Genomic DNA, 13,325 nt, shown 5'->3' with positions numbered 1-13,325 from the left:
GTTGTCTCGCGCCGAACGGGGGGGGTTAAAAAAAAAAAAAAACCCGTTTCGGCGCGGGACAACCCCTTTAACGTTTCATATAATAAACTGGAAAAGTTACACATTTCTAAGAGGTTAACTGAAAAAACTAAATGCAGTTGTGCCATTTTTGGGGGTTGTTCTTACAGCATTCATGGTGGAGTACAAATTAGATGTCTTCTTCAGTATAATTACAGCGATGCCTAATTGCTATAGTGTTTTTTTTCTTTTATATTGTACTAATTAAAATGTGTTTGCGGTGCAGGATTAAAAGGTATGTTCAGTGTATTATGTGGGTCACTATCGATGCGGCACCACTGAATTTATTTTTGCACTTTTGGCAAAAAAATTAAAGTGTGCAAAAAAAGTGGCTTCTATCCTACTTTGATTTTTTTTTTCCTCTTCTAACCCTTCTTTATGTCTCTGTAGGGGACTTGAACCTGTGATCCGATGATTGAGATAATACACTGCAGTAATTCTGCGCTTCAGTATATTCTCTCTTAGCTTCGCCATGGCAAACAAACCCAGAGGCCATTGTCAGATGTCTAGCGATTGGATGGCAGAGGGCCATTGATGTCACAGAGTTCACTACCTCTGCTAACTGCTTACATGTCATAATCAACCTTTTATTGTGGCATGTAAGGAGTTAATGGCAGGGATCGACAGCAGGACCCTGGCTGTCAGTTAGAAGCAGCTCCTGCTGTGGGTGACATGGCTGCAGCTCTTGATCCCAGCCATCTACATCCTATACATTCATGACATTTTGTGCAAACTGCTCCCCTTATATCCACATATACGTCCTACAGCAGCAAAGGGTTAAAGGCGTACTTCCGCCATATACATTTACAGCGCATGCACAGGATATGCCATAAATGTTCAATAGCTGTGGGTACCACCTCCCAGGACCTGCACTAATCCCCGACCTCCATCCCACTTTGAGGGGGATTCCACATTCAAGTGGAGAGTACATAAAGAGGCCGCGGTGCATGTCCTGATGGGGCTGGATTTGGGGACCTCTGTAGGTAGTTGCAGGTCACAGAGGGGGACCTTCATCTCTCGCACATTTATGACATGTCTTTAGAATATGCCATAATGTCCGAGGGGAGAGTCACTGCGATTTTCTGAACCCCACGTGCCAGGCAGTATTTGGGATACTTTCACCCATGTCTATGTCTCCGTGTACTGCCTTGATCCTGTAAGGGAAAATATCAGGGCATGCTGCTGTACTGTGGGGGTAAAACCGTGCATCATGAGGTGCAATACAGGTACATACTGCAGTGTATCACTGCCATAGTGCTCTGTGCACACAACATTACCTTGTGCTTGAATCCCAACTGTTTTTTCTCCACTTTGCATCCCATTACTGTAGGGCTCCTTATAAATTACAGCTCAGTGGAGTCGTAGCAGGCAGTATATACAGTATATACAGGAAGGACTGCCTACCACCTACAATTTTAAGTCACTGTTTTGCTACAGTAATCTCATTTTACTCTTGATTCATTGCAAGAATATTTTAATGCTGAACTTGCTTTTTCTTGTTCTTGTCTTGCAGGCGCGCGGCTATGATGAATATGACTCCGATTTTAGTGATGAGGAAGGAAACTCTGAAACAATCACCAAGAGACAACAGTAAGATCCTTGTTAGACTAAATGGATGTTACCGAGTAAAGGCCCATTTACACGCAAAAATGATCACTCAAAATTCTATCAAAATATAGGGATATGGACAGCTTTAGCGATCATTTTGCATAAGCTGCCAATGAGCAATAATGCCCATTAGCAGTTTATTACCGTCATTTGTATGTAAATGAGCCTCCAGGAGCTGTATGCAGAGAACAGCAGGTGGTCTGTTCTCTGCATTCCGCTCAATTGTTCTGCCACGGGGCTTTAAGATGAATACAATGTAATTAGCGCTCCAGTGGAGAACACAGCATATGGTCCCTGTTATCTACTCTCCAGCCGATGGATTTTATGCTCACCTAAATATCATCGTTTGGCTGAAAAGTAAATGATGGTAGCATTTGCAGGCAACAATTATCACCCAAAAGCTATCGTTTAAGCGAATTTTGAGCGATAATCGTTGCACGTAAATGGGCCTTAAGGCATGGGGAATTGAAAGGGGTACATTTAGTGCCCACTCAATTATACTGGGGAGTAGTAGGGAAAACACAGTTTTTTGCCCATTGACTTTAATGAGAGCTGTACTATGCCATTTACGTTATGCCCCTTCAGTGAAATGCAAAGGAGCTGCTTTTAGGGTGCGTAAAACGAGTTGGTATGAACAATATATTGTGGGGTCCCTTGCTTGTGATTCCCTCTATGAGCTGGAACTGTTTGCAGAGCGACTCCCATTCAGGTGGACTCTGAGCCGTTTCTTGTATTACAAGGACAGCCAATCATCTAAAAGGCTTACCAGGAGCAGAACTGGGGGTGATTAGCTGTTCACCTCTGCTTGTTGCATGCTTGAAGGGGTTGTCTCTGGTGGGACGATCACTTAAAGGATCAGGCGACGCACAGACTATTTTCTTCACTTTGTTTCTCATTACTGCAAACTTCTTCTAATCTGAGCTTTTTGTAGAGTCTGTCCTTAGACCATGCTGCGCTATATAAGGGTAGCTTAGTATGAGGACAGCTCCGCTCCGCTATTTGGGGTTAACCACTCTGACGTTTGCGGCATGTGTTTCACATACGGACATCGGAAGTGTATCCCAGCCTGACTGTGCCTCTCCGGACCTGAACTGCAAACATTATGCTTGTACACTGCCACTCCATCTGTATAGGACTGCCAGAGATGCCCAGCCATGTACTTCTCTTTAGCAGTCTCATAGTGATGAATGGAGAATCAGCGTATATGCTTGGCTGACCCTCCATTCATAGAGAAGGACATGTGACCCATTCTCATCAATGGTGGGGGGGTCGGACCCCTATTAATGAGACTCTTGTTCTCTTTCCTGTGAAAAGAGGACATATTTCTATCTTTTAAAAGGAACTGTTCCATCCAGACAACTCCTCTGGGAATGAGGCCAGTTCTTCAAACCTGATCTCCAATACAGCGAGTCTGCGAGAGACGGTAATCATCACTGACATTTGCGGCATATCTTTCACATACGGACATCAGAAGTGAGCCCCAGCCTGACTGCAGGCCTGCAAATATAATGTTTCCAGTTCAGGTCCGGAGACCCCCAGTCAGGCTGGGCCACACTTCCGATGTCCGTATGTCAAACACATGTTCCTGTGAGCGGGTCAGAACCGCACTGATCAGCCCCTTATCCGATAGGTTTATATCTTAGGACACCCCTTTTAACAGCTGCGGTCAACATTATTGGCCTTCTTGATTGCTAAGTATGAAAAAAACCAATAAGTGGATTTGTACTAACCTTGTATCATTAGAATATTTAATAGCACATTCAATAAACAAGTCCGTCGGTCACCATATGTACTGTATAAAGATTACATTTAATATATGACATGGACAGGGTTAAAGTCGCCTCCAACAATAGGTTGCACACAACCTTAGGCAACGGTGATGTCCTCCAAACGTTGCAGCCATCGGTGAGCTTCTTGCACCCGTCTGTGCTGGTTACTTCCACTACAATTCTCTCAAGCCCTTGAATATTTGCAGGGTTCCTTTCCCCAACAGCAGATCTCAGCTCCAAGGTTTTTCAGTTGGAATGATAACAGAAGCCATTGCTGGCTATTCTTATGTACTTTTGTACATGTTCTTTGGGCCATTATCATGTTGTAGGACCCATTTTGTTTCACTCAAACCGTTTTTTTTTTAACACTTAGTGGCACATTTTGTTCTAAAATGCTCTTATAAGCCTCTGATTTCATTGTTCCTGTAACACATTCAAGGCCTCCAGTCCCAGAGGAAGCGAAGCAGCCCCATAACATTATGGGTCCCCCCACCATGTTACACTGCGGGTGCCGTGTACATCTCCTTATGGGCTTTATGTCGTCTATAGACATAATGCTGGAATGCATTGCCGACGGGCTCTAGTTTCATCGGTCCATAGAACATTTTCCCAGGAGGGTTGTGGTTTTTGTTTGTATGTAACGTTTTAGCGAGGTTCAGGAGCTCTTTTTATGCCTTTCTTTAACCCCTTAAGGCAATGGCCTATTTTGGCTCTAAGGACACAACAATTTTTGGGGGGATTTTCATTTCCACTTTTCAAAACCCGTAGCTTTTTTTTTTTGTTCAATAAATTTTTGATAATTTTCTGTCAACATCATATGCAATAAATTGAGAGTATCAGTGGCATTATAGAGCTTTAGTGAATAGGCTTTACTAAATAGAGTTATAAGCCCCAATTAGAAGCATTAAATTCTAACCAATAACATAACAAACTACAACACATATAGGGAAAGAAAGAGAAGGAAGAGGTGGGGGGTTGTCCAGGTAGTGACTCCTGGGCAGCCACCTCTGTATAGTATTTGATCAATTTACCCACAAGTGCCAGCTTGTAGCCATTTGGTGAGTATGGGGGTATTCCGGATATCTGTCCAAACAGCCCACGTGCAGTAGAAGCCCTCGTACTCCGCTTCATCGTCCACAAGCCTAAGCCCCTCCATGCACTTAATCTTGTCCATTGCCTGCACCCACGCACTCCTGGGTATAGCTATCCTCTGCTTCCAGAACCTGGGCATTGCCTGCCTCGTTGCCATGATAAAGAATTTCAATAATCCAGTTTTGAGTGACGAGGCGTCGCCGCAGTGAATGGACAACAACGCCAGTTCCGGTGTCAGGACTAGTGGCTCTCTGCTCACTTTCTCGAATAGTTGCCTCACTTCGTTCTTGTGGCGTTCTCCGACAAAGACAGTAGCTTTACCCTTTTCAGAAGGCTGTCCGTATTCCCCTCCCATTCACCTCGATGAGAGTGCGTGCGCCCAGCTTTCTGTAAAGGGTGAAGCTGCTGTGGGCGCTGACTTCACCGGAGAACACCGCGGGGGCCGAGTGAGTAGGAGACGGCCCCCTGCCACCTAAACTATAAACACCGTAACTTAGTTTATGGTGCTTACAGTTGCCGACCTGTTCCCTTTAAGCAGTGGGGTCCTTCTTGGCCTTCGCTCATACAGTCCTGCTTTGCTTATTGTGCGGCATATGGTACGGGTTGAAACCATCACTCCAGATGTTGCAGCTCAATAGAAGCAAAGTAATATCCACACCGCCATCAAAGATAAAATAAAAAAGCTTTATACAATACCTAATTCAAAACAGCTTCTCTGACATCGATGATCAACAACCTACATGTTTCACACAAGTAACGCCGTTAGTCATGGCTATGACTTCTATTGAGGTTTTCCTGCCTGGCCGTCCAGCTAGGCATCTTTGACCTCTAGCGCTGACCACGGCTGAGAACAACATCAGAGTAGACTGGGTTGCCGATGACTTGACCATACATTGTTTTGTGTTGTGCTTATCGTCTCGAGGTCAGCCTGAAATTCTTTAGATGTTACACCTGGTTTCTATACCACATTTTACACTAACTTTTGTAGGGTGCTTTCATCAGTTTTCTCTTTCCACCAGATCCTTGAAGGTTCTTGACTGTTTCATGACTACCAAAATTCTTGATAATATTTTGTAACGTTGAAGATGGAGGTCTTTTGTACCTTTTTAGAGACCGCTTATGCTTGCAGTTCTGGTCTGCCTCTGTGAACAAAGAATAAAACTAACCTTTTTAGGCATCAAAGTCACCATTTATAGGCTAATTAACCCCATAAGGACTGCCCATACGCCTTTCTACAGCGGTCAGAGAATCATGCCAGGGAGAGCGTGCGCTCGGCTATCTGATGGCAGCCTGGCATCTGCTATAACACTCGGGACCAAATAAAATGCTGATCCTAGCTGTTTAACCCTGTACATGCTGCAGTCAATGTGACTGTGGCATTCAAAGGGTGACAGATGGAGTGGGTTCCTCTGTCACCCATTAGACCCCCAAAATGTGATTACAGGGTCCTTATGCATTGCTGTGGCACCTGGAGGCTTGAAGGTGGCATATGAGGCTCAGCCACTGATTGAACCTCGTAGGCAGTGTAATACACTACAATACTGAAGTATTATAGAGTATTAGGCCTGTTTCACATGGGCACAAAATCTTGCTACAAAACGCATGTATGTGAAGCCCATGGTCTCCAATAGGTTCTATCACAAGATGTTTTGTAGCCTGAAAGAACCCTTTGGAAACCATGTGTGTTGTAGCAATGATTTTGTAGCCCGTGTAAAACAGGCCTTATACAATCTAAAGTTATCAACTTCTCTCAGTCTATGGCCTCCTGCACATGGGCTGAAATCTCCGCCCGTGCCCACTGCCGTAGGATTGCATTAGATAATGCAATCCTATGCGGACAGCCGTGATTTGACCGCGTGAAAACTCATGTGGTAAACAATTCGCAACATGTCCTATTTCTGTGTGAGCCTCGCAGAGGCCCGCACAGAAACGTGAAGCCTGACGCATTGGCTCTGCTCTGTCGGCACATAGCAGAGCGGAGGAGGCGGCAGAGCAGGTGAGCCGCGGTGGGCACTGCAGGGCACCGCTCGCATCCCAGTGCAAGAATTCTCGCAGCGGGATCCTACCCGGCCATCTGCAGGAGGCCTAAAGTTATGAAGACCCCTCTTGGGCCAAAAGTAAAAAGTTTAAAAATAAACCTTTCCCTCCCATAGGCCGAATGCCCACAGACGGATTATCACTGCGGAAATCGCCGTCAGACACCCGCCGCGATTTCTGCAGCAATGTCTGTCCATAGACATGCTGTGTAAAACAATTCTCCTATGCCCACGAGCGGAAATCGGCAGTTAGTTGAAGCCATCCGTCCTGTGATACCCTGCGCTGTGGGCACAGTGGAAGGATCTTGGGAATCCGCGTAATTCCCCAGCACCGGCGGGTCAAGCACTGCGCATGCGCGCCAGCCGACACTCTCGCAGCGGATCCGGACAGATGAGTATGGGTTCTCTAGGGGGCGCCAAGTCTGATTCCACTGCGAGATTTCACAAGCAGAATCCGACCCGGCCGTGGGCATAAGGTCTTAGTATGTTTAAAAAAAACACAGAAAAATATTAAAATTGGTAGATTATTTAACCATAAGCCATGAAAGAAAGTATAAAAAATATGCTGAAAAGGGAAGTTTTGACATTTCGCCTTACAAAAAACAGAACAGAAAGTGATTAAAAAGTTGTATGAATCATCAGATGGTACCAATAAAAAGTACAACTCGTTCTGCAAAAAAAAAAAACACAGCGCCGTTGACATATAAAAATAAAAATACTAAAAAAAATAGGTTCCTTGAATGCGTCAAAAGAAAAAAATATTTTTTTTTTAATGTGAAAAAGTAGCAAAAAAAAAAAACAGCTTATACAGTACATTAGATGTACCCCAAAATGATACCATTAAAAAAATGGAACAAGTTCTCATATGACTATGTCGACTAGTTTCACTTTTTTTCAGGAGATCTTTTACATGGGGCCTTAATATTCGCGCCGCCGGTGGCGTTGACCAGATCTGTACACTTTAAGATGATGATGAGTTGTGCCGCGCCAAACAGGGGACAGGGAACGTTGAAGCCTTCTCTGGTGCGTACTGTACCTTCTCGGTTTCATAATTAGGTTTGTGGTTACTAATGCACCTCGGGGATCTGTTATCCTGACAGAATCCAAACCACATAAATAGTTTTTGGGGTTTTGTCAATTACACTTTTGTTACTTACTAGAAAAAAAATTAATTATGTTTTGTAATTCTAAATTGGTCACCAATTAAGTCCCATTAGTTTGCGGCGCGATCATCAGCTGCCTAGGAGAGACGTTGGTCCAAGATGTGAAATATTCTTGTGATTGGCGGTTATGGAATGATTAGGATGTATTTTTTATAGATTATATGTGTTATGTTACTTTATTTACTAGGCTCTGTTCACTTCAGATGTGCCTAAAGTCTGGCGCATACACTTGTCAATATGCAGCGAGAGGCAAGATACAGTGCAGATTTGTACATGGGGCTCAGTGACTGCATATACACCTATACAGAGTCTATAGATTAATGCTATATGTAGCTTCTTGTATCAGTCTCTGCGGACAGAGGTCCATACAGGAAGGGATTTCATTATAGCTCAGCAGCTGTGTGCTTACTCCGCTATGGTCACGTGTCCGGCAGCGGATTAGCGTCAAAATCTGCATTTGTTAGCGCCTGTTCACATCTCCTTTTTCCACATGATCAGGGGTTCCTTTTGTGCTTCCAAAAATGGAACCCCAAGACATAACCTTTTACTGCCATTTAGAGATGAGCGAGTATACTCGCTAAAGGCAATTGCTCGAGCGAGCATTGCCTTTAGCGAGTATCTCCCCCGCTCGAGACTGAAGGTTCGGGTGCCGGCGCGGGGGAGCGGTGAGTAGTGGCTGTCAGCAGGAGGGAGCGGGGGGGGGGGGGGGGGGGGAGAGGGAGAGAGAGAGATCTCCCCTCCGTTCCGCTCCGCTCTCCCCCGCAGCTCCCTGCCCGCTGCCGGCACCCGAACCTGCAGTCTCGAGCGGGGGAGATACTCGCTAAAGGCAATGCTCGCTCGAGCGATTGCCTTTAGCGAGTATACTCGCTCATCTATACTGCCATTGATGAAATCTGCTGAATCAGAGATCAATAGGTCTACTTTTTGGCATTGTTGTAAATTGTTGGAAAGAACAACATGTTCCTCCACTGCATTGGCCAAGAAGGGAAGCCGCTGGTTACAGCCATCAACATCCCCTCCTGCTTCTGTGCCGCAAACGCTGTAACGTCCCTTCCCCTTCCAGTACCATCCCTTAGGTTTGTCAGGTACAAACCCGCCTATTAAAGGGGCAGTACGCACCCCGCTTTTCCGTCCCTATCCAATTCGGGCATTCCTTGGAGGTGCCTGAACAGATTCTGTTGGTTCTTCAAAGGTACTACTGGATTCTTCTTTATTCCTGGTTTTGACTGATGCCCGTTCACTGTTTCCTGTATTCTCTTGTCCTGGCCTCAACTTTTAACCTCTTTTTTTGCCTGTTATCAGCCTGTCCTGACCCTCTACCTGTCTCTTTATTTACACAAGAACTCCACCTGTCCTGACTTTGGCCTCTGTATCGAATATGTCTCTACCTGGCCCTCCAGTACTGAGCCACAGTGCCTCTGACCAGTCTGTGAGCTGCCACTGTACCACGACTACTCCTGGGATATCGGCCTGAGGGCCTCTGCAGCTATGATCAGATCTCGCTTGAAGGGGTCAAAGGGCGGAATCTATGGGACCCCTGGGTTCTGTCGTCAGGAGTAGCACAAAGTCATATCATAGTGGCACAGTGGGTCCTGTACTGTGATACCAAGGGGTATATTACAGCCTACAAATGCACATGTAAGTGTGTGTTTGCATGTATGTATATGTGTAATAAATAAAAAAATAAAAAAAAAATATATATATATATATATCATGATGCATTGACTGGAACAATGTAAATACCTGTTTGTATTGTGGTTCGTAATAAACATAATTTTATGATCAATGGGGTTCTGACTGCTGGGACCCCAATAGTCCTAAAGGTCCTTGCATGAATGGAGTGAAGGTCAAACATGCGTGCTACCTTTCCCTTCATTTCCGTGGAGCGCCGGAGATTTAAAGCCACATCTGGCTGCAGCTATTACAAATTAGTGGGAAAAAAAGCTATATGATCCAATGACAACGCCGTGAAAAATGCATAAAAATGTGCGAATTTTGTTATTGTCCATTCATTAAATAGTTCTATACTGTTTTATTTCAGAAGAAAAGAAGATGAGGAGTTGCTTAGAAAGCCCTTCAAGAAGGAGAAAGGAGGGAAGGTGGCGCACAGACAGGTGGCGGAGCAGGAATGGGACAGGTATGGCCTGAGCCTTTTCTCATCCGTTACTCATTCCCTGCAGTTGATGTACTAAATGATGTCTTCTCCTCTGCATAAGGGAGGAAGCACGAAACCAGCGGTTCCATCTCATCTCTATGGACGCCGTATCCTTTGTCAGCCGTTCTGGGGACTCTAATAATTACTTCCACAGGCTTTATTAAAGCTTCCACCCGCAGTGTTGTGACTGCTGATAATTATAGGAAGTGCCGCTCGTGATTATGTAACAAAATGCTGCAGATCAAGGAGATTTCACAACATAAATAATTAAAATGACTAGTAATTATATCCAGAGCCACAATGTAATAAATGTGCAGGCGGATAGTGGAATCCGATTATATTGTCTGGATTTGCTATATTGAGTGCTCCCCTAAGACGTGGATCTGCATTTACGGTTATGAATCTAGAATGTTGCTTCTTATCCCAAAGCAAGACGAATTTATTCATTTATTGTCCACTTATAGAATGCCAACATATTCTGCGTCGCTGTATAAAGTATAGGGGACCCATCATTAACCTCTTCCCATTGCAGCCCTTTTTCTGCTGTTTTTCATTGACATAGCTTCATGAGGGCTTGTTTTTTCAGTGATACAATTTAATGTAAAGTATAATGCAGTGAAAACTTTTAGAAAGTGGAATGAAATGGGGGGAAAAAACGGAATTGCAACATTTTTTGGAGGGGTGGTTTTTGCGAAGTTCATGGTAAAAAAAAATGATATATTATCTTTATGCTGTGGGTCTGTGTGCTTATGACAATACCAAATTTATATAGTTTTTTTTAACCCATTTAGGACCAGCCACTGTATATATACGGCGGCTGGTCCTGGGCTTAGAGGACCACCGATAGTAAAAATATGGCGGTGCTCTAAGTCTCCTGCTCTGCAATCAGTCAGAGGCAGGAACGGGTTATCAGCTGTTAGTGACAGCTGATAACCCGGAGCAGAAGGCAGGAGGGGTTTTTAACCCTTTCTGCCTTCTGCTTCCTCGATATACAGTGCTCAATGAGCACTGTATGGGCAAAGTGAAAGTAAGAAGTACTTTCACTACGGGAGCCTCGGGGGGTCATGTGACCTCCCGGGATTCCCTGCTACTGCAGAGCTGGAGGGTCAGACTAGACCCTGGCAGCTCTGCAGGTGACTAATGTCACCACAGGGGTTGCTTTCCCCTATAACTAGGGCTCCTATGGACGTCCTAGCTATAGTGGGAAAGTGTCAAATAAAGTTTAAAAAAAAAAAAAAAGTGAATGTCCCCCAGAGGTCTTATATGACGTCATGGGGGACACAGATAGTAAAAAAACACAATTACATAAATAAGTAACCAAAAAAGAGCAATTACGGTATTTTTGTGTTGTGTGGTGTTTGTGTTTTTTTTTTGTTTTTTTTTTTAACAGCGTTCACAATTCAGGATTAATAGTATATTTTAATAAATTGGACTTGCAGTGATAGTGATTTTATTTTTTCTTTACTTGCATTTTTTTGATGTGACTGGGAAAATTTGTGCGTGTTTTGGTTTTTTTTCTTTTCTTTTTGTTGTTTTTGATTTTTCTTTTCACCATTTTACTCATTTTTGGTTTTCTCTAATAATTTTAAAGATCTTTAATAGAGATGAGCGAGCATACTTGCTAAGGACAATTACTCGAGCGAGCATTGTTCTTAGCGAGTACCTGCCCGCTCGGAAGAAAAGGTTCGGCTGCCGGCGCGGGTGACAGGTGAGTTGCGGCGGGGGGGGGGAGAGAGAGAGAGAGAGAGATCTCCCCTCCGTTCCTCCCCGCTCTCCCCCGCCCGCCGCCGTCAAGCAACAAAGTCCTTTGCATAGGACGAAACGTCGCAAGTTTTGTTGTTCATGCTGATGGAGTTTTTAACTCAATAAAGATGCTAATTGGATTTGGATTCCCTGAAGATTCCAGGATGTCTTTCTGAAATAGCTTCTACTTGATGCTGCTCTCCATACACATTTTCTCTATACTGGTTTGGACATGGAATCGCCACCTAATTTTGTGTTGAAATTTCGTTGTGTGAATGAGGGCCTCGTGTCTTAAGTCTTGCTCCTTGCAGCAGAACAACTTGCAGGATCTTCACTCAGATGTCTGCTGCAGATTTTCAATTAAATCCATGGTGAATGATGATGTGAACACGGCCCTTAAGTATAGCAGATAACATGTTAAACACACGCAAAAAGATTAAAATAACATTAAAAGAATTTGCCCGAAGTTTCACTTTAAACTATTACCATTACTGCGTCTTATATTGAACGTATAGGACCGCGGATGGCAAGATGAGCGGTACATTAGCCGATGCAGCCATTTATCACCTAGAGTATTGTGCATGGGTCTGACTACTCGGGCATACAGGACTAGAAAAACATGCTGAATTTTTCCAAAAATGGCACTCCACTAGTCTACATGTTGCACGTGGTATTGTATCTCTGCACCATTTACTTCAATATAGCTGAGCTGCAATACCAGTCACAACCCATGGACAGGCGTGGCGCTGTTTCTGTAAGAAAGCAGCCATGGTTTGGACAACCCCTTTAATTAGGACAGACTCTTCGGGCATTTGAAAGTGTGCCAACAAGCGTGCTATCTACATCTCTCCATCTTCATTGGGTGGGATTACAGATCTTAGGGGCCTCGTGTGGAGCAGAGTGTCAAGGCAGCAGTATGCAGTCCTAAGCTCTCGCTCACAACCTGAAGGTTGCAAGCTCAATCTCTGCATGGCTCAGGTAGCCGGCTCAAGGTTGACTCAGCCTTCAATCCTTCTGAGGTTGATAAAATGAGTACCCAGCTTGCTGGGGGGTAATAAATTACCTGAAAGGGCTGCAGAACAAGTTGGCGCTATACAAATAACAAGTCCCCCCCCAGATCTGTTGTCTCTGCATAGTGTGACTGTGGTACTCACTGATGTGCAGTAATCACCCATGAATCATTCACTACACATGATGGGTTTATGCTGCATCCAATTATTTCTCATTGCTCATACCGTTATCTGGACTCCTTGGTTTTCTGTTCTACATTATGTGGCGTTCAGTTTTCTGCTTTTACTAAAATGACCTACAAATAAAATCCACAGAAATGTGCTTTTATTTTATTACATAGAGCTGACATCACATCCTGTTATTAAATGTTCTCCAGAGCTCGGTGATCTCACGGGCCGCCTGGGATTACTCTGTAACTCACGTCACTGCCAACAAACAAGGCTTTCTTGGACAACTTCAAACAGAAACTTTGTTGTGATCGTTAAAGAACAAGTCAAGTGGTTTCTCCAGATCGGCTGCCCGCATCATAATTTAGTCTAGTGAAGCTCGCAAGGTGACCCGAACCGTGAACTGTGCGCTTCTTACTCCGTTATTTATGCTGCACTAAAGGAGGGTTTCGGTAAAGAATCACAAGTTACACAGTTTTGCAATGTACTTTTTCGACTATCAACTTTTGTAATTCTGAGGATGG

General features: G+C 44.2%; 1 protein-coding gene across 2 annotated transcripts in view; it reads left to right on the top strand.

Annotated features, from left to right (window-relative positions):
* Positions 1–13,325, top strand: part of LOC136626164 (protein FRA10AC1) — a 33,778-nt gene that overhangs the window by 1,931 nt on the left and 18,522 nt on the right. Inside the window, exons 2-4 of one of the 2 annotated variants that reach the window (XM_066600973.1) lie at positions 1,571–1,647; positions 9,767–9,862; positions 9,942–9,987. In XM_066600973.1, the coding sequence (XP_066457070.1) occupies positions 1,571–1,647; positions 9,767–9,862; positions 9,942–9,987 (219 nt within the window). Of the gene's footprint in view, positions 1–1,570; positions 1,648–9,766; positions 9,863–9,941; positions 9,988–13,325 lie in introns of those variants that run through there. The other variant, XM_066600974.1, reaches the window with a different exon arrangement.

Source organism: Eleutherodactylus coqui, chromosome 4 (genome assembly GCF_035609145.1).
Source record: "Eleutherodactylus coqui strain aEleCoq1 chromosome 4, aEleCoq1.hap1, whole genome shotgun sequence".
Classification (NCBI taxonomy): Eukaryota; Metazoa; Chordata; class Amphibia; order Anura; family Eleutherodactylidae; genus Eleutherodactylus; species Eleutherodactylus coqui.
Note: the sequence above shows the minus strand (reverse complement) of the source record. Positions and strands in the feature narration are given on the sequence as shown.